The sequence below is a fragment of the Microcaecilia unicolor genome, chromosome 1 (assembly GCF_901765095.1).
Source record: "Microcaecilia unicolor chromosome 1, aMicUni1.1, whole genome shotgun sequence".
NCBI lineage: Eukaryota > Metazoa > Chordata > Amphibia > Gymnophiona > Siphonopidae > Microcaecilia > Microcaecilia unicolor.
In genome coordinates this window covers 592829794-592849566 of record NC_044031.1, presented here as the reverse complement: position 1 = coordinate 592849566, position 19773 = coordinate 592829794, and the positions used below count along the sequence as shown (strand labels likewise).

General features: G+C 41.8%; 1 protein-coding gene across 1 annotated transcript in view; it reads right to left on the bottom strand.

Annotated features, from left to right (window-relative positions):
* The window catches only part of TG (thyroglobulin), a 429523-nt gene extending 410552 nt beyond the window's left edge, over positions 1-18971 (bottom strand). The window contains 5 exon segments of the mRNA XM_030189954.1: positions 424-583; positions 6779-6982; positions 9091-9188; positions 13510-13646; positions 18606-18971. Coding sequence (XP_030045814.1) covers positions 424-583; positions 6779-6982; positions 9091-9188; positions 13510-13646; positions 18606-18971 — 965 coding nt within the window.
* Between the last annotated feature and the right edge of the window lie 802 nt (positions 18972-19773).

Genomic DNA, 19773 nt, shown 5'->3' with positions numbered 1-19773 from the left:
GATCTGCTTTGTTTGCATCCATGTTTATTACAGATTTCCTGAACACCTGACCCATTGATGGTCCTCAGGGACTGGGAGTGAAGACCAGGGTTCTAGAGTCTGTTTTTGTATTTGTTTATGAATATGTATTTCCCAGGCAGGGAAAAGGACAAGATTGTAGGCTGAAGTACTAAGAAGAGAGGCTAGCAGATTATTTCTTATATCTTTCATGCCAACTTAGCACCATCTGATGAATGTAGTTTGAAAAGACCTGCATTGTATAACTATAATTTGACAAGCAAAGGACATGCATCAGTAATTTAAATGTTCTGGGTTTCATGGAGCTAATATGGTCATCCTAGTTCTACTAGAGAGTGGATCATAGTTTAAGAGACAAAAAAAAAAGTCTGTGAAATTATCTGCTTTTGAAAACATAATATTTACCTGTTAAAGTTGTGAACAAGGTCAAACACCATCATATCTGTTGTGTTGACAAACTTGCATTGGACAGGCAAGAATTCACCATCTGCAGAGCACTGTGGTGGAGTCTTTTCCCCAACGCCACGCAGAATGCGTCGATCTCGGATCTCACATTTTCCTGGACCTAACAAAAAGCAGAATGCATGGAAATAAAAATGGTTTCTTACTACCAATTGGCTTCTTTGTTTCATCATTGAGCTCAGTATTGCACGTTTTCAGATAGTGATCAGTTTCCAGCATGTGACAATGGTGCCGCAGAGCAGTGCTTTTTTTTTTTTTTTCTTTCTAGAAATAAAGGTGCCAGTACTCATACAGAGCCAATCTTAGCGGGTAGGGTGATTATCCATGGCTCCACCCCTACAACAGCCACATATACAACATATAAAAAGGCAACATTGCAGTTATACCTGTGCCTAGAATATCAACACCTCTCTTATTAGGAAAACAGAAGAAACATGATTTTCTACACAGAAAATATCTCACCCCAAACATATATACACAGACCATGGGTGTTACATGACCTTAGAACACCAATACACCTTGGAGTACAATCACAAGAAGTGCCACTTGCTGCTATAACCTGGCAAGGAGGGTAGCTGGGATCAAATTAACCTTATAAAAAGCAAATTTACCAGAGCCAGCTGTGATTTTATCCTCATTGCATCCAGTGGAAGTAAAACCAGGATTGGTTCAGACTGCCCCTGATGACCTGGAGCTGTCTGGTATCTCAAAAACCTTTCAGATTCAAACTCTAGGAGCAGCTACAGCTGAACATAAGCAACTTGTTAAGGGCTGTAGGGTCACCTAGTTTTTTGCTACATTTGTATCCCACGCATGGCAGGCTCAATGCGGCGGGCAATAGAGGGTTAAGTGACTTGCCCAGAGTCACAAGGAGCTGCCTGTGCCAGGAATCGAACTCAGTTCCTCAGGACCAAAGTCCACCACCCTAACCACTAGGCCACTCCTCCACTAGTCCAAACAGGACTCATAAAACCTTCCAGAGGCACAACACATATTTGTAGCCTATTGAGCAGAGACTGGTAAATGCCTCAAAACCCCCCCCCCCCCCAAAAATCTCTATATCAGTGTTTCCCAAACACTGCTGAACCCTGGTGTGCTGCGGCATAGTCGCAGGAGTACCACGGAGCCATGGGGAAAGATAGGAGTTCATCCTTAAGGACACGTGTCACACGCCACACACATGCCGCATTGAGGGGTCCTTTTACAAAAACGTGCTGAAAAATGGCTTGCGGTAATGTAGGCACGGGTTTTGGGTGCACGCCTAGCACCTGTAAAAAAGGCATCTTTTTTTTTTTGCTGGAAATAGATGTGCGACAAAATCAAAATTACCACGCATCCATTTTGAGTCTGAGACCTTACTGCCAGCCATTGACCTAGCGGTTAAGAATCTGGGCAGTAATGACCTACGCACGTCAAATGCCTCTTGGCGCGCATCCATTACGCATGCCAGAAGATAAAAAATATTTTTCAGATGTGCGTAGCGGATGTGCACCAAAATTGAAATTACCTGCAAGGGCCATGCGGTAACCAGGCAGTAACTCCAATTTGGAGCATGTTCAACGCACGTAGGCACGTAGGAGTTGTTCAAGGTACATTTAATTTTTTGTTTGACCACTGCCTGCTTTAACAGATCCGAGACAGTGATTCGCACATGCTGTCTGCCGTTATCCCGGGGGCAGGGAGCGGCAGGGAGCGTGTGGGAATTGTTTCTGCTGTTGTACTGCAGTTACCTGAAAACCCCCAGAGTTTGACAATCCAAATAATATGCAGACCCATCAAACTCTGGAGGTCGATGGGGTAGCGGCAAACAGCATGTGAATAATAGACAGCATAAGCTTCCTGAAGTCATTTTGGATTCCTCTTTTGCAAACGGAAGTACAGCTTGCTTCTTTTAAATTTTGTCATGAATGTAGCCACTTCTGAAAAGAAATAGATTGACTGCTTTGTGAATTGAAATACTCCATTACTATTTTTTTTCCTTTATAAAGTTTAACACTACTTTTCAAGCAATTCCACTTGTACAGAAAAGTATTACAAAGGAAATCAAAAGTACATTTTTCCACAAAGAAAATGTAAACAACCACTCAAGTCCACACTATCAGGATCAAAGAGCTAACTAGAGGACAAATCAAGAAAGCATTAACGGCAATAACATACCCCAGGTGCGTGAGCTAGATACTACCGTATTTTTCGGACTATAAGACGCACTTTTTTCCCCCCAATTTGGGAGGAAAATGGGGGGTGCGTCTTATAGTCCGAAGGTAGCGATTTCCCTCCCTCCCACCCTCCCCCCGAGTTCGGGATCGCCCTCCCCCCGGCCCTGTCACCACTTCTCCCCTACTCACGTCACGTGATCTTCCCTGGTGGTCTAGTGACATCGGGGCAGGAAAGAGTCCCCTCTTTCCTGCCCAGCGCGCTGCTCTCTGTCCTCCTGTATGCAGCCTGATGGTCTCGGTGAGATTCAAAATGGCCGCCGAGATTTCAATTGGAGGCCGTATCTTGTTAAGGATGTAAAAAGAATTGAAGCGTTGCAAAGAAAATCTACGAGAATGGTATGGGATTTGCGTTACAAGACGTATGAGGAGAGACTTCCTGAACTAAACATGTGTACTCTGGAGGAAAGGAGAAACAGGGATGATATGATACAGACGTTCAAATATTTGAAAGGTATTAATCCGCAAACGAACCTTTTCCGGAGATGGGAAGATGGTAGAACTAGAGGACATGAAATGAGATTGAAGGGGGGCAGATTCAAGAAAAATGTCAGGAAGTATTTTTTCACGGAGAGAGTAGTGGATGCTTGGAATGCCCTCCCGCGGGAGGTGGTGGAAATGAAAACGGTAACGGAATTCAAACATGCGTGGGATAAGCATAAAGGAATCCTGTGCCGAAGTAATGGATCCTCAGGAGCTTAGTCAAGATCGGGAGGCGGGGCTGGTGGTTGGGAGGCGGGGATAGTGCTGGGCAGACTTATACAGTCTTTGCCAGAGCCGGTGGTGGGAAGCGGGACTGGTGGTTGGGAGGCGGGGATAGTGCTGGACAGACTTGTACGGTCTGTGCCAGAGCCGGTGGTTGGAGGCAGGGCTGGTGGTTGGGAGGCGGGATAGTGCTGGGCAGACTTATACGGTCTGTGCCCTGAAGAGCACAGGTACAAATCAAAGTAGGGTATACACAAAAAGCAGCAAATATGAGTTATCTTGTTGGGCAGACTGGATGGACCGTGCAGGTCTTTTTCTGCCGTCATCAACTATGTTACTATGTTATCTTAATCTCCTGTAGTTCTCTTAGTTGCTAGAAAGGCTGACAAGTGAGAAGGTTGGAAGAAAACATATATAAGAGTTTTATATCTAATAATACATTTACATGAATACCTTAAAGAAAAGGTTCCACCTATTTGGAGAACTCCAGGTTTTAATAACAAAAACTGCTTACGTCTATGTTGAGTGTCTCTCGATACATCTGGGAAAATTTGAATCTTAAAGCCTAGAAACAATTTTTCTGTATTTTTAAAAAACATCTCAACAAACCTTTGTTTGTCAGCAGATAATGCTACTGAAACTAGCAATGTGGCTGGGGTGGGCTACTTCTGAATCCGAGGTATTCAATATGGCTGAAACATCTAAGGAAGCTTGTTGCTGTACCTCTACTTTCCTCGGTAGATAATAAACTTGTGAGAAAGGAGGAATTTATCCTCCAGTGTAGCCAAAATTTCCTTCATATAACACTTTACCATTTCCAGGGGTGTAACTGTGAAAACCCTTGGAAAATTTAAGAAGCGAAGATTGTTGCTCCTTGCAAAATTTTCAAGAGTTTCACCTTTGTTTCTCAAATTAGATATATCTTTAACAAATAAAGTCTGTAAATTCTAAACACTTAAGAAGTCCTTATTAATTTGATCCACACAAGCACACAGTTCCTTTGCCTCTGTTTCAACTTTCTCTATTCTCAATTCTACTTTGGAAAGTCTCTGTGTAAGAACAGCAGTTTGTGAATACAAAGCCTTTCCCAGATCTGAAATCAAAAACCATAGGGAGTCCAATGTTACCTCAGTAGGCTTTTTTTGCTGGAAATTAGCCAGAGACACTGTAAATGTAGACTCAGGCAATTCACCTGTCAGTTCCCATTCCACAGCTCCTTGATCCCCTGTCTCATTCACCACAAAACTGCCTTCTTGAGAGGGAACCACCAAACCCTCTCCTCCAACTTTCCCACGTTGTAGTTGAATCTCACTCAAACTGGTGCCCAGTGTAACTCCCAGCATCGGCAACGTCAACTCAGGGAGTGGGGAGCTCGATCCCTGTGACTGTGGGGGAGGAACTCTTCAGTCGGGGCTCAGCGAGATTTCCAGCCCGAAGGACACCATCACTTCCTCTCTCATTGGCGGGGTCTCCAGCAGGACTGCTCCCGGCCTTACTGCTAGACCCATGCCTCTCAAATGTAGATCCATCGGACCAACGATGGGAGACTCTAGTGGATGGGAGGCTCGAAAAGCTGCTTTCCCTCATCGTTTCTTCAGCGGTAAATTCAAGAGGTCAACTGCACCTCAGGTATGTGCAGCCATCTTGGATTGACACTCTCTCATGCTCCATTATTATTAACAGACACACAGACTGTAGAAAACGCCCATCTGGGCTACCCATTCCTGATAAATTACTATAGAATCTACACAGCCTCAGGTGTTGGATAATTATGTTGCATTTTATTCACGTTCCAGATTTCTAGATTTACTTTAATAGCAGCAGTGTCTTTTCTCAGACCCGCATAATGTTAACATATACAGAAGCTAGGTTAGCAGAGTTATTGTGACAGTAAAATGCTGTTACTTTCTGGAACTCTCTGCCCCCGGATCTTCTTGAGATACATAATTACTCAGCTTTTAAGAAGTTAATTAAGGTCTTTTTATTCATGAACTGTATTAGGTTAGATTCTAATTAAGATGCTCTATTACCTGTAGTGTTTTGCTAATGATTACTGTAGCTAGTTGTGAATATTATGCTCAGTATGTATTTTTTAGAATGGTTGCTTTATTATTATTGTAACCTGCATCTCTTAAAGGTACTGGCACTATATAAGTACATAAGTACATAAGTAGTGCCATACTGGGAAAGACCAAAGGTCCATCTAGCCCAGCATCCTGTCACCGACAGTGGCCAATCCAGGTCAAGGGCACCTGGCACGCTCCCCAAACGTAAAAACATACTGATAAAGTCAATGAAATCTGAAATATTCAATGTCCAACATATGCACGCAAACAACAGGCAACTTGCCTCCATGCAAATGGGGGCAGAACAGTAACTCACTATGAGGGAGTCTATAGGACACTGCTCCTGTCCCTTAAGAATACATCCTCATTGTCAGAACTACCTTAAGCCCTTTAGTCCCACCCAAAGAAGAGACACGGGAGGGGTGGAGCCAGAAGGACACCTGGCAGGAAGAATAAAAGGTGGGCCCACAGCGTATTCCTTCATGACCTGTGTATCACTACCATAACCTGGCTCAGGTAGGCCAAACCTTAATTTGAATAATTGTGAAAATCCTGTTATTGAGGCCTGGCTGGAGCCAGACCAGTACTTGCGTCACCTGAGAGAGATATGTTATGAGACCTGTCAGCCACGGGTCTAGGTTCAAAGTTACTTTGAGACTCAAGAGACTTTAACCTTCATTTCTGTACCTGTGAAGTAACAGGCCTCAACCTTTTGAGTTAATAAAGAGTTTTGTTTTAACTTGTAATCTTCTCTGGCTTTATAATCTGAAGGCCCACTCCCAACCTCGCTCACGTTATCACATTCACCTTGAGCTAGCTCTGGAAAGGTGTGACCTAAATACTTATAAACAGAAAAAAAAACATATGTGTTATAAGGTGGGAAAAAAAGCTTGCTTGGCCTTTTCAGTAATAGTTCATGGTGAGTGTATTTAAGTACAATAGGTATGTATTTCTCCATCCCTAGAAGCCTTCAATCTAAATATGAGGCTGAAGCAAGGCACAAAGTACAGCAGTGAATTTTGAACACTGGCTTTCCTGGTTCCTTCTCTGTTGCTCTAACCGCTAGGCTACTCCTAGAAGAGAAAGAAATAGTAAGGAACAAAAGGAAGAAGACTAGAGGTCAAGCTCTCAGTAGGGCTTGGAAGGCCAAGAGGTCTTCATCTGTCTACATTTACTATGTTTAGATAGATAGATAGATAGATAGATAGATAGATAGATAGATAGATAGATAGATAGATAGATAGATAGATAGATAGATCTATATATTTCAGTAGTTTAGAAAAGGAGGTAAACAGTTTACGAAAAGCTACTTACACTGCTCTGGTGTGCCTTTCTGTCGTGTTCCATAGATCTCCATCCCCTCTGAATCAACACACCAGCACTTCCCAAGGCCCAGGTCGCATTGTACAGACTCATACTCTCCTGATTCACTACACTGGGGGATATACGAGGTGCTGGTACTGTTTATATAGGCACTTAACAAGATCCGCTGCTTATGCAGCTGGCAAAAGGACAAGCCTAAAATACAACAAAAGTCAAAGAAATATAGAAACTGTCAATAAAACAATTATTGCTAAACAAAAAAAACAATTGTCATAAATGCGTTAATATGACTATACTGATTTAAACAATAATAGAATAAAACTACATATCCTTCATGAAAATAAACATGAATACTAAAATGAATAGTAATATGCTAAAAATGAATAACTAGACACACTATGAAAATGTGTTTGCCTTGTTCTTGATTTTAATTTATGAGCCCAACATTGACTGGAGAATATTTATTATTATTTATTTTATTTTACAGCACTTATACCCCACAATTTCCCACCGCTGGCAGGCTCAATGTGGCTTACAACATTTAAATAACAAATAGGCGAGTACAATAAATGGAAGGGATAAGTGGGGTGGAGAGGTTAAGATAAAAATGGGTCAGTCCATAGGGCAGCGTCCTGAGGTCAGTGAGGCAGGACAGGATGTTTAGGGTACGCTTGCCCAAATAAGCAGGTCTTGGGTGACTTCCTGAAAGTCAGATGATCCTGGACCATTTTTCACTGATTTAGGTAGTGTATTCCACAAGTGAGTGCTGACATAGGAAAAGGTGGAAGCACATGTGGTTTTATACTTGAGTCTAGAACACGCAGGGTAATGGAGGTTTAAGTAAGAACATATAAGGAGATCTGGGAAAACAGAGTAAAATAGGTTGTGGGAAGGCAGCATAAAGTGAGATCGATACGTATGGAAGGTGTGTGAGATTGGCCCTTAGACTAGAGAGAATATTACAGAGAGAAAGCAAATTAAAACTGTGCCAGGGAGAGCTTTTAAAGTGTTTCAACTAAGTACATTTCCTGAAACAGAAGAGAGCAAAGTAGATCTGGAAGTCAGCACTGTAGCAGATGCACATGGTGGAAATTTTGAGGAATTCTAAAATTACTTCCAGCCCACCATATCCTCTCATTAGTGGTGGTAAAGTGTGTGGGAGAAGGAGAAGAGGAGGGGGCACCAGTGGACAAGTCACACTGGACATAACTATAGTTCCATACGGTCCTGTTGGAAGGAATAAAATCTCGGACCCAAAAGAGTTAGAAGCCTGCTGTGGAATCATTGCTCCCGTAAAGTAGGAAAAATAAATTCTTTTTGTGAAACACATAAAGCTAATTGTACTGAACTAAAAGATTTTGCTAGGTCAGGAAGTCCAGTGAGAATCAATACTGTGTATGTGATAACAAAGGTAAGCAAGGTCCAAAGAACATTTTTTTTGTTACATTTGTACCCCGCGCTTTCCCACTCATGGCAGGCTCAATGCGGCTTACATGGGGCAATGGAGGGTTAAGTGACTTGCCCAAGTAACTACCTGTGAAATTCCACTGTGCCACTAGGATGCAAACAAACAGCAAGAATGACTATCAGGAACATATGGTGGATGAAATATGTCCATATTTCATCCACAGACAGACTTCACAGAAATAGAGCAAGACTCTGTACCGTGAAAATGTAAAGGGGACGGGACAATTTCCCTCTAAGGAAAGGCTAGAGAGGCTAGGGATCTTCAACTTGGACAAGAGATGGCTGAGGGGAGATATGATAGTTGTATATAAAATACTGAGAGGAGTGGAATGGGTAGATGTGAATCGCTTGTTTACTCTTTCTAAAAATACAAGGACTAGGGGGCATGCAATGAAGCTAAGTAGCAAATATAAAACAAACTGGAGAAAATATTTCTTCACTCAACATGTAATTAAACTGTGAAATTCATCGCCAGAGAATGTGGTAAAAGCAGTTAGCTTAGCAGAGTTTTAAAAAGGTTTGGACAAGTTCCTAAAAGAAAAGTCCATAAGCCATTACTCAAATGGACTTGGGAAAGATAAGCAGCATAAAATCTATTTTACTCTTTTGGAATCTTGCCAAGTACATGTAACCTGGATTGGCCACAGTTGGAAACAGGATACTGGACTGGATAGACTTTGGTCTGTCCCAGTATTGAAATGGTTTTGTTTTTACCTGCAATGGCCATCGCAAAAAGATGTGTTATTAAAAAAAAATCATACAATTACAGAACATCCATCAGCTTCACCATGATCAGTATGTAATTAAAAGTTACAAGGTCTTCAGACATGACTCACAGGCTATAGGAACTCCGGTCTGATTACTCTCAGCTATCTCAGTACCATCAGCATTTACACACCAGCATCTGAGGCCATCACTGCTACACTGCAAATTCCTGAAAAATACATAAACAAGTTTGTTCCCATTAATGAAGCAGACTGATTTGGCATATCATCTAACCCAAGTCAACCCTGAGAAGTTGATCCAGTTCCGGTGTTGCTTCAGTTGGTTCTATCGCCTTGTAATCCTATAATTCTCTAACAAGAAGCAGAAGACACTTTTATGATTATGATTTAAAAATCATTACTACAAGTCAACGGATGCAAAAAGATCAACCAGAATTGGATCAGTAGCATAGGGCTGATGTAAGTCCAGTGGCAACCTTTATGTTTGGATCGAAATTATATATGAACAAAAAGCAACAATCGTTCATAGGCTATGAAAAACTACAAGATCAAAATGAGTAGACATGTCAGATGGAAACTCTGTACTAACCTCAAAACTATTCACCATCTCCACCACGCTTTATTACATGATTTCAGGTTTACTGAACTGATGAACAGAGGGTAACTCTCTAAAGCTTATCAAAAATATGTTAAGGTGCTCTTTTACTAAACCACGTTAAGTTCTTAACATCCAGATTTACACCCTGTTAACTGCTAGTATAGAGCCGTGTTAAGGGGGTTTGTAGTATTTTTGCAGCTAGTGCAGTAAACCTGGCATTAAGCCCTTTTTGTGGCAGGGGATGTGGCACAGATGGAGAGTGCCCAACTAATATATAGACAGTTAACGTATCTTCCTCTTGCTAGGGACCATAAGCATATAACACCAACAGATTTAATAGTCCCTGATTTATTCCTCAATGCTTTTTCTCCACACCATTTAATGACTTCTCAAAATTGTCACAATATCTTAACATGTCTCCTATAGATGTTTCAAATTTCGCCTCAGTGGTGCTCAATTGTCCAATAATAAGTTTTTGGCAATTAATTTTAGCACCGAATTCCTCATTGGCTTCTACATAATTTTTTAGAGGTATTTAAAGCACTTAACTTAAATATGCTCGGACTGGACAGCATTGAGCCCCCAGTCCGAGCATATTTAAGTGCTTTAAATACCTCTAAAAAATTATGTAGAAGCCGATGAGGAATTTGGTGCTAAAATTAATTGCCAAAAACTTATTATTGGACAATTAAGCACCACTGAGGTGAAATATGAAACATTATAGGAGACATGTTAAGATATTGTGACAATTTTGAGAAGTCATTAAATGGTGTGGAGAAAAAGCATTGGGGAATAAATCGGGGACAGATGGAGAGTGGGCATCTAATGTGTTTGGCAGTTTATGCAATGCATTTACCGCATACTGGAGCCTATGCAGAAAAGCTTTTTGGTAGAGCCGCACATGGATGTTTGAGCATGTGGCTTCTACCATGAGCATAATACCACAGCATTCAAGAAGTTAACTGCACAGCAAATGTGTGTGTGTGTGGGGGGGGGGGGGGCAGTATGCCAGATGCTTGCGTACAAGATTTTGCAGTAAGGGCCCTTTTACAAAGCAGCAGTAAGCTAATCTGGAACAGGCACCGGTGGTAGTTCAGCCAAGCACGCACCATTTCCCACGCTAGGGAAAATCGGCCTGTATTTTTTAGCATGGCACTAACCCGGCGCTACCCGGTTACTGCTGGGTTAACAATGAGCCCTTACCACTACCTCAATGGGTGGTGGTAAGTGCTCCCCCATATGGCCATGCGGTAAGAGCAACCTTACCGCATGGCCACAGCTATTTTCAGCCTTTTGTACCTACTGCGGTAAAAAGGGCCACAGCATGCGTCAAAAATGGTCCCGCCGCTAGTGCAGAGCCCTCTTTACCGCAGTTTGGCAAAGGGACCCCAAAGTATGGCTTCTTGTGTGCATGTCCAAACCAAAAATGAAAGTGTCGGCACACATTGGCACTGTTTTTCTGCACCAAAATTTAAGCCTTGCGCAAACTGTTTGCACTTGAAATTTTGAAGAAGCTCATATTTAGGCGTAGAAGAACAGATAACCAATGTGTGCTTTCTGCCTTTAACATTTGCACAGGCTTCTTTCCACTTGAATAACAAAACAAAACAAGCACTTCAATGTGAAATATTGACAAGAAATCCTCTCTGCAAACCTTCTATGACACCCCGGACCCTTGCAGAAAAATTCTCATATTGTGCAAGCATCAGAAGTGGGCAGCGTACTGTTTGCATGGCACAGAAAACCTTAATTAGCTCGTTAACATACATTTTAAAACAATCTGCTCTGTGTCTTTTCGTGTGAGATAACACCTGCGCACAATTCCTCTGTTCATTGCTTGGCACATGCAACCTGTGTTCAGCTCACAGGAATCCTGCAACTAAGCCCGCAGTTTCTTTCTGCATCAGCCCCATTAATTGCCTAATGCAGAATTAACACTGCATCAGTTACTACCTCCTAAATAGGAGGCCTTAACTCCCAAATTCTATATTTGGTGCTTAGAGTTATGTGTGTTTAAATTTGACTCACACCCAATTTACATGCATAATTTAATTGAATAATGAATCAATCTGCGCTGATAATTGGGTGGTAACAACCAAATATCAGCACTAATTGGGCTTAATTGGGAGTTACGCATACATCCGACATGCGCCTAACTTCAATTGCACGTATCTGTGAAGGGGTGTGGTTAGGGGCATTGTGGGGGCATTCCCAGGATTTGCACACATAAATCTAGAATCACGATTCCATAAAGGATGCATACCCTTATAGAATCACACTAAGCGTGTTCTTTTCAGCGCCGATTTTGTAGGCGCCATAAATAGAATTTGGTCCTAACCACTTCTGTGTTAACAACACATTGGTTCTGTGCACTACTGGCAACACTGACATGTCCAAAATGTGAAAATACTGAGAATCTCCCTTCTTGGTGCAACATTATTTCTCGGCTTGTTGCAAGTTAAAAATCCTGCATTATAGTGTGTTAAGCCCAAAAGTTAATGCATTTTAGTAAAAAGGGCCTTTAAGTGAGTCTTATAAAAAGGTATCACCTATAGCATGGTTGCTGAACCTTTTTACCACATATCCAAATAGACTGACACAACAATCACAATTTTCAGTTCAATGACCTAAAACTTCAACAGTATTCAACTGGCGAGCTATATATTTTGCATAAATTATAGAGCCTTCTCTGCAAATCAAAAAAAGGAACAGTTGCCCCCCACAAAAAGTTACATATTTCATGCTAAAAGCATCTTCAAATGCATCTTCAAATATGAAATTCAGTGGTGCTTCAAAAACCGGATGAGATGGGGAAAAGGTGCATCTTATTTTCGTGACATGGACACAAAGAAATTGGGGCTACAAAGGCAGTTATCTCATTCATCTGGCAGTCCTCCCACTTACAACTTTCACTTTGTAACAATGAGAAAAAAAATAGCAAAGCAATACACCCCCTTCCAACATAGAAACATGATGGCAGAAAAGGGCAGTATGACCCATCCAGTCTGCCCATCCTCGGTAACCACTAACTCCTCCTTTTCCTGAGAGATCCCACGTGTCTGTCCCATGCCTTCTTAAACTCGGACATAGTCCTCATCGCCACAACTTCCATCGGGAGGCCATTCCACGCATCCACCACCCTTTCCATGAAAGAGTATTCCCTCAGATTCATCCTAAGCCTATTTCCTCTTAACTTCATCGTATGCCCTCTCATTCCAGAGGTTTCCTTCATTTGAAAAAGGCTCACCTCCTGTACATTAACTCCACCGAGGTATTTAAATGTCTCTATCATATCCCCTCTCTCCCGGCTCTCTTCCAGCATCCATAAACTAGTTTGTTTGTATATTTATTTATTTGTAACATTTATATCCCCTACATTATCCCAAACAAGTTTGAGTTCAATGTGGCGTACAATAAACAGTATAGGATACATAACAAAGAATAATGCATAAGAAAATAATTTGTTGTAAGAATCCAATTTTACAATACAGTATCAAAAACATACTGGGATAGCTATTGATGTTTAACATTTAAAAAATCTATTATGAATAAGAAATTGTACATGAAGCAAAGAGAAAGTTAATGGTAAATAGAATAATAACCAATTCAGGTAATAATTAGTTGTTTGAGATATGGTTGTTCTTTGTGAGGTTTTGTTTGAATAGGAACAATTTGAGAATTTTGCGGAATCTAGTATATTCCTGTATATTTCTTATTTTGGGTGGTAAGAAGTTCCACCATTTGGTTCCCAGGTAAGTGAAGTCTGCAGAGTGGACAGTTTTGTAGATCACTTTGCTAATAAACCTACTTTCTGGAGAAATATTTTTGGTCATTTCTGGGTTGTAAGTGCCTCGTTTTGGGGGCTGTGAGGGGAAGGCTGATAGAAAAGGCAGAACCAATACTGTTTTCTACAGACATCAGGTTCACACTACCTGAATAATGCATCCTCTGAGCAATGTAGAACATGTTCTTCTCCATTGGTAAAGGCGGTTTGCCTCTTGAGCTCACAAGCACTTAAAGGCTGGGATTCCAGTTGGTACTCTGCATTAGAAGAACAAAAACTTGTTAGCTGTTATGTTTAATTTGTTTCCACTAATGAGGACTGTGGTCATGTATAATGAAGTTAGCTATATTTGCAAGCTGCAGAACTATATTTTTATTTTTTACTTCTACCAGCTGTGGAACCTTTTATTTTCATCTTTATAATTTCATCATTAGTAAGAACACTAGGAAGTGGTGATTTACATAAATAAAAATGTGGGTATTTATTCAAATTGAGTACTGCACAATCTTCTCCAGAACTTTGATAAAATCCTTGCTTCTCTAACTGACCTTCTGGCTTAAGTGAGAAATGAACTTATTAATAACCTTTTAGAGTCCAATGTTCCCATCAATCTGTTCCCATATGGCTTATTACAGGAACATTGGACACTAAAGGGTTAATTGGAGTAGTAGCCCAGAGGTCAGAGCACCAGGGAAACCAGAATTCAAATTCTGCTTCCTCAATGAGGCTTTTTGGGTTTGGATGTTTGATATTTCCCACCTTTTCCAAAGCTGACCTCAAGACATTCAAGTATATGAGTTATTTCCCTTCCCAAAATGGGGCTTACAATCTAACCCCCCCCCCCCCCCCCTCTGTTTACTAACCCACATGGCAATGCCAGCACAAAGTGAATGGGCTGTGTCGGCATTAGCACAGATCAGCCGCTAGCGCAGCTTAGTAAACAGAGGGTAATTTTGTACCTGAGGCAACGAAAGTTGAAGTAATTCACCCAAGATTGCAAAGAATGTCAGTGGCAGAAGCAGGATTTGAACTCTGTCTTCTCTGGCTCACAACCTGCTTCTCTAACCACTTCATCATAAGAACAAAAGTGTTGCCATACTGGGACAGACCAAAGGTCCATCAAGCCTGGTATCCTGTTAACAACAGTGGCTAGTCCAAGTTACAAGTACCTAAGATCTCGAAACAGTAAAATAAATTTTATGCTGCTTAACCTAAGCAGTGGATTTTCCCCAAGTTCATCTTAATAATGGCTTATGGACTTTTCTTATAGAAAGTTAATCAAACCTTTTTTAAACCCTGCTAAACTAACTGCTTTTACCACATTCTCTGCCAATGAATTCCAGAGTTTAATTACACGTTGAGTGAAGAAATATTTTCTATGGTTTGTTTTACACTTGCTACCTAATAGCTTCATTGTGTGCCCCCTAGTCCTAGTGAATGGGCTATGCCTGCATTACTGCAAGGCTTTGTAAAATGGGGGGGGGGGGGGGGGGAGAGTATGTTTGTTGTTCCTATTTACAGCTTGCTTAGCAGTTGACAGTGATAATTTGCAATCTGGAAAATCTGTCTGCTTTTTATTTACATACACCCAGTCTAGTCTACTATGGTGTATATTGCAACCTCGCTATCGGGATGCCCTATCTTCCCTGTTATGATAATATCTTTGAAAGATACCTTGCTCCGAACCATGTGCTTTAGAGTGACTGTCAGCCTTCCCTCAGTTTCTATAAGCTGCTTTATCTCTTTTTTAAATGCTGTTGCTAGCAGCCTGGTTCCACATTGGTTAGGGTGGAGCCCATTATTCTGGAATAGGCTCCCCCTTCCCCAGAATGTTGCTCAATTTCTAACAGATCTAAACCCTCCTCCCTGCACCATCACCTCATCCACATATTGAGACTTTGGAGCTCTGCCTGTTTCTTGAGCCCTGCACAGATTGGGTAGCACTTTAGAAAATACTACCCTACAGGTTCTGGATTAGAGCTTTCTACCTAAGAGCCTAAATTTGGCTTCCAGAACCTCCCTCCCATATTTTCCTGTGTCATTGGTACCCATGTGAACCAAGAGAGCAGGCTTCTCCACAACACTGTCTAAAATCTTATCTAGCTGTCGCATGATGTCTGCCACCTTTGCACCTGGCAGGCAAGTGACCCTCACATCCACCAGTCACCCAGCTATCTACATTCCTAATGATCGAATCTCCAGCTAAGGCCTATCTGTTTGATGCTGCTTTTGACTCCTAACTTGTCACTTTCTCCTAACCTTTATCTTGTCTTCCTCTCTTCAATAGTCCCTTTCCCTATGTGTCCTTCTGACTGTCCTACCCTTATCCTTATTGGTCCTGTCTGTCTGCCCTGATTTAGATTGTAAGCTCTTTTGAGCAGGGACTGTCTTTTCTTTATGTTCAATTGTAAAGCGCTGCGTACGACTGGTAGCGCTATAGAAATGATTTATAGTAGTAGTAGAAGTAACTACAACAGTAGTACTTGCTTCTGCTCTTTATAACCTTGGGCAAACCACTTCAGCCTCAATTGCCTCAAGTACCAACTTAGATTGTAAGCTCTCTAAGACAGGGACCTAGATATTGTACCTGAATGATAACTTTCATGGAGCATGATCTTAGAAAAATCAGAGAGAAGCACAAAGTTGTGCTGCAAATACTGTGGCTAATATTTTATGTATGTATTTATTTACAGGATTTACTATACCAGCCCTGAGACCAAAACATCTATCAAAACAATTTACAATAAAGCCATACACAAAAATAAGCATAACACATATTGCAACAAGTATTAAAAACATCAGTTTACAGAGTATAGGAGCCAAAATATACGTAAGGGTACATGAAAATAATTCGTAATCTGCATCTATCCAGATCAGACCTGTACATTACATAATAATCATAAAGATACATTACAGAATAACCATAAAGATTTGCATTCACACCTAAATTATTCCCCATATGTTGCAGAATGCTTGATATGTCTATCTGCAGATCCTAGAAGACTATCCCTAAGCTATAGAGAAGGCTTGTTCAAAAAGCCAAGGGCCCGATATTCAAAGCTATATATCTGCTACCAGAATAACTAGTGCTCACCAAGCCAGGGCCGCTGACAGACGGGGCAGGACCCAGGACAAACAATCTTAAGGGACCCCCCACCCACTCCCAGTTTGATCTTCACACTGTGTCTGCTCCCTTGGTCTGTCTTCTCTCTTCTGCGCCTGTGTGCTGGGACCCGGGTTATCTCTTTAACAAGTATTCTGCTCTGCTGCCACAGGTCCTTCTTCCTGCCATGTCCCCTCCCATCTATGCAGAAACAGGAAGTATTTCACACAGGAGGAGGAGGGATGAGGCAGGAAGAAGGACCTGTGGCGGCAGAGCAGAGTTAATGAGTTAACGCGATAACCCAGGTCCTGGGCCTGGCACACAGGAGCAGGAGACCAATCTAGCCTTCTGCCTGTGTGTGCCTACCTGCCTGCCACCAGAAGCCTTTCTGGCGCCGGGCACCCCTTGAAGACCGAGCCTGGGGAATCTTGCTCCCCCACCCCCGACATCCCTGCACTAAGCCCTGTCAGTGATTTTCAGCAGCATTATCAGGGAAATACTGTGAAAATCATGTCTGACCAACCCTGCGCAATCCAGGTAGTGCCAGGGTGGTCCAGGAACAGAGTTAAAGTGGAGCCAGAAGTTAGGCAGGTATCACCAATACTCAGCATCAATACCCAGATAACTATCCAGGCAAGTTAGGATGGAAAATATATACATATTTAGTACTTGTAAAGCTCCTATGTGTCAGTTCTTGCAAAGGGTTGACGGTTAAACCAAAACCACTGATGAGTCTAAGCATTTCACTCAACACTTCAGAGAGTTGCTCACTCCACAAATAGCTTAACTTTGATGTGGTCCCAGCTACTTCCTGTTGATTAACTTTATAGTGTTTAAGCAGCTCAAGATAATCATCTACTTTTCACACCACTACCACCACCATTTCAATAGCCCCTGGCAAACTAAAGACAGACTGTTTTATTCAGAAAACAAACAGGGAGATACAGCTCACAACAGCGGCATAGCAGGATTTTTTTAAAATTCATTTTATATAATTTTCCAAGAACAAGTCTTAACAGAAAAGATGATTATTCTCATATTAATTCCATGTTCTTTAACAAGCAATGTCAGGAAGTATTTTTTCACGGAGAGAGTGGTGAATACTTGGAATGCCCTCCCGCGGGAGGTGGTGGAGATGAAAACGGTAACGGAATTCAAAAATGCGTGGGATAAACATAAAGGAATCCTGTTCAGAAGGAATGGATCCTCAGAAGCTTAGCGGAGATTGGGTGGCAGAGCCGGTGGTGGGAGGCGGGGCTAGTGGTTGGGAGGCAGGGCTAGTGCTGGGCAGACTTCTACAGTCTGTGCCCTGAAAATGGCAGATACAAATCAAAGTCAGGTATACACATAAAGTAGCACATGAGTTTATCTTGTTGGGCAGACTGGATGGACCGTACAGGTCTTTCTCTGTCGTCATCTACTATGTTACTACGTTATCCAACATAACATAATCCTTCACTCATCTATAGTCCACAATGTAATTCTATCTCTACAAACAGTTATTAGAGGCTTGAGGGAGAGATCGCAGATTAATTACCATAAATTATGGAGTTGACGTAATTACAATTCTTGAGGGTGAATTAGGTATAGTCACTGTTTTAGAATCTAAAAATGTACCTAACTGTTTAGCATAAAAAAAACATATTTAACTGAGTTCAGCTTTAATACACATTTACACGGGAAGTTTAACCAAAATAAAGGACCCAATTGCAAAGCTTTTGGGCGCAATTTAAGAAATTCTTGTCTTTTTTTTTTAGTTACCCTGGAGACGTCTGGGTACATTCTGACCTTAGTATCTAGGAAAAGTTGATCTCTACTCTATCAGGTTGTAATATAAATGTCACAATCAATGTTGCTGTTGTCATTCCCATGTTGTCGTCCTCTAAAGTTTAGGTTAAGTTCAAATCCATAGTCTCTGTTGGCCCCTCCTTTCTCGCTTCTGAATCAAAATCCTTTTTAACAAAGGGTAACAAGTAATACATTTTAGAAATGGGAGGGTACGCCTGTTCTGGAATCTTTAGGGCCTCAGTCTTATACTTTTTAAAAGTTATTAATGGACCTATTGAAGCTTGTTTAGAAAAATTAATAATTCTCAATGACCGTTGTTTATTCTCCAATATTTCAATCTTTATCAGGTTTACTTGAATTTGATGACAATCCTGAATATCCTTAGAATTGTTCTCAATTTCTTTTTCCGGTGTAATTATCTTTTCTTCAATCACAGGTACTTTTTCTGATAGAGTTTGGAATTGTTGATTCAGTGAGAAAGAGGTTTCTAGGCCTACCAATGGCTCCCATATAGTTTCCAGAGTTATTGTAACAGGTTTTTGAGGTTTAAAAGACTTACTGAATAAGCCAAATTCAGATGAAAGATCCTTTATCGGTGATTTCTCCTTCGTCAAAATGTTCCCTTCAAGATTGTTGCCGCCTCCCTCACACACTGTTACTGGTGCGGTCAAGCTCGGCATTCCACTGCTCGAGTCGGCACCCACACCAGGAAGCCCCATCTCTGCTCGTCGGCTAGGGGTCTCCTGGTCACTTCTCTGTGTGTCCGCCGGCACAGGAGGCGGTTTCCATAGCTCGGGACTAAAAGATGTTTCTGCCTCAAGTTGAGAACGCAGCCTACCTCTCCCTGCGACTCCCAGCAGCGAGGAATGACCCGATATTGAACCTGATCCAAAGAAGTGATCCAATGTCCCCACCACAGGCAAAACAGGTGCCGCGGTGCTAGCGCGCTGTCTGCCTCTTCTTTTAGGCATAAGGAAGGAAAAAGGCAAAGTGCTAAAAAAATGGTAGAGGTAAGTTGAGACCGTCTTCTCTACACTCCCCTCAAGCCGCCATCTTGCCCCTTCTCCCTCCCTCATTAATGTAAGAAAAAAAGTACTCTTTCCACCATCAATGTCACACTCTCCTCCAGGTTCCCAAACTCAAATTATTCTCCACCCATCATTCCCCAAGTGCACCCAATTGTCCTGTTCACCTCCCTTCTCCCTCTCTTGATTCCTTCAAGAAAGAACCTCTGAATCCCCTTCCATCCAGACTACCCATTCCAATGCCTTTGAAAGGGAAGTTGGACACAGGAAAGAGTACTCTATTTTCCTGTCCCACTGCTAGATGGCTTCATATGCTCCTCTGCTCTGCACCTGGGATGGGGGGGGGGGGGGACTGCAGATCTTATTTGGATAGAGACTGAAGATCATGCTTACAGAGGGGACCCAGATATCACTTGTGGGAGTATAAAAGAGCAACAGATCATGCTGTGGGGGAAGGGGATAAAGTTATGGCCCATAATACGGGGCTGGGACTGCA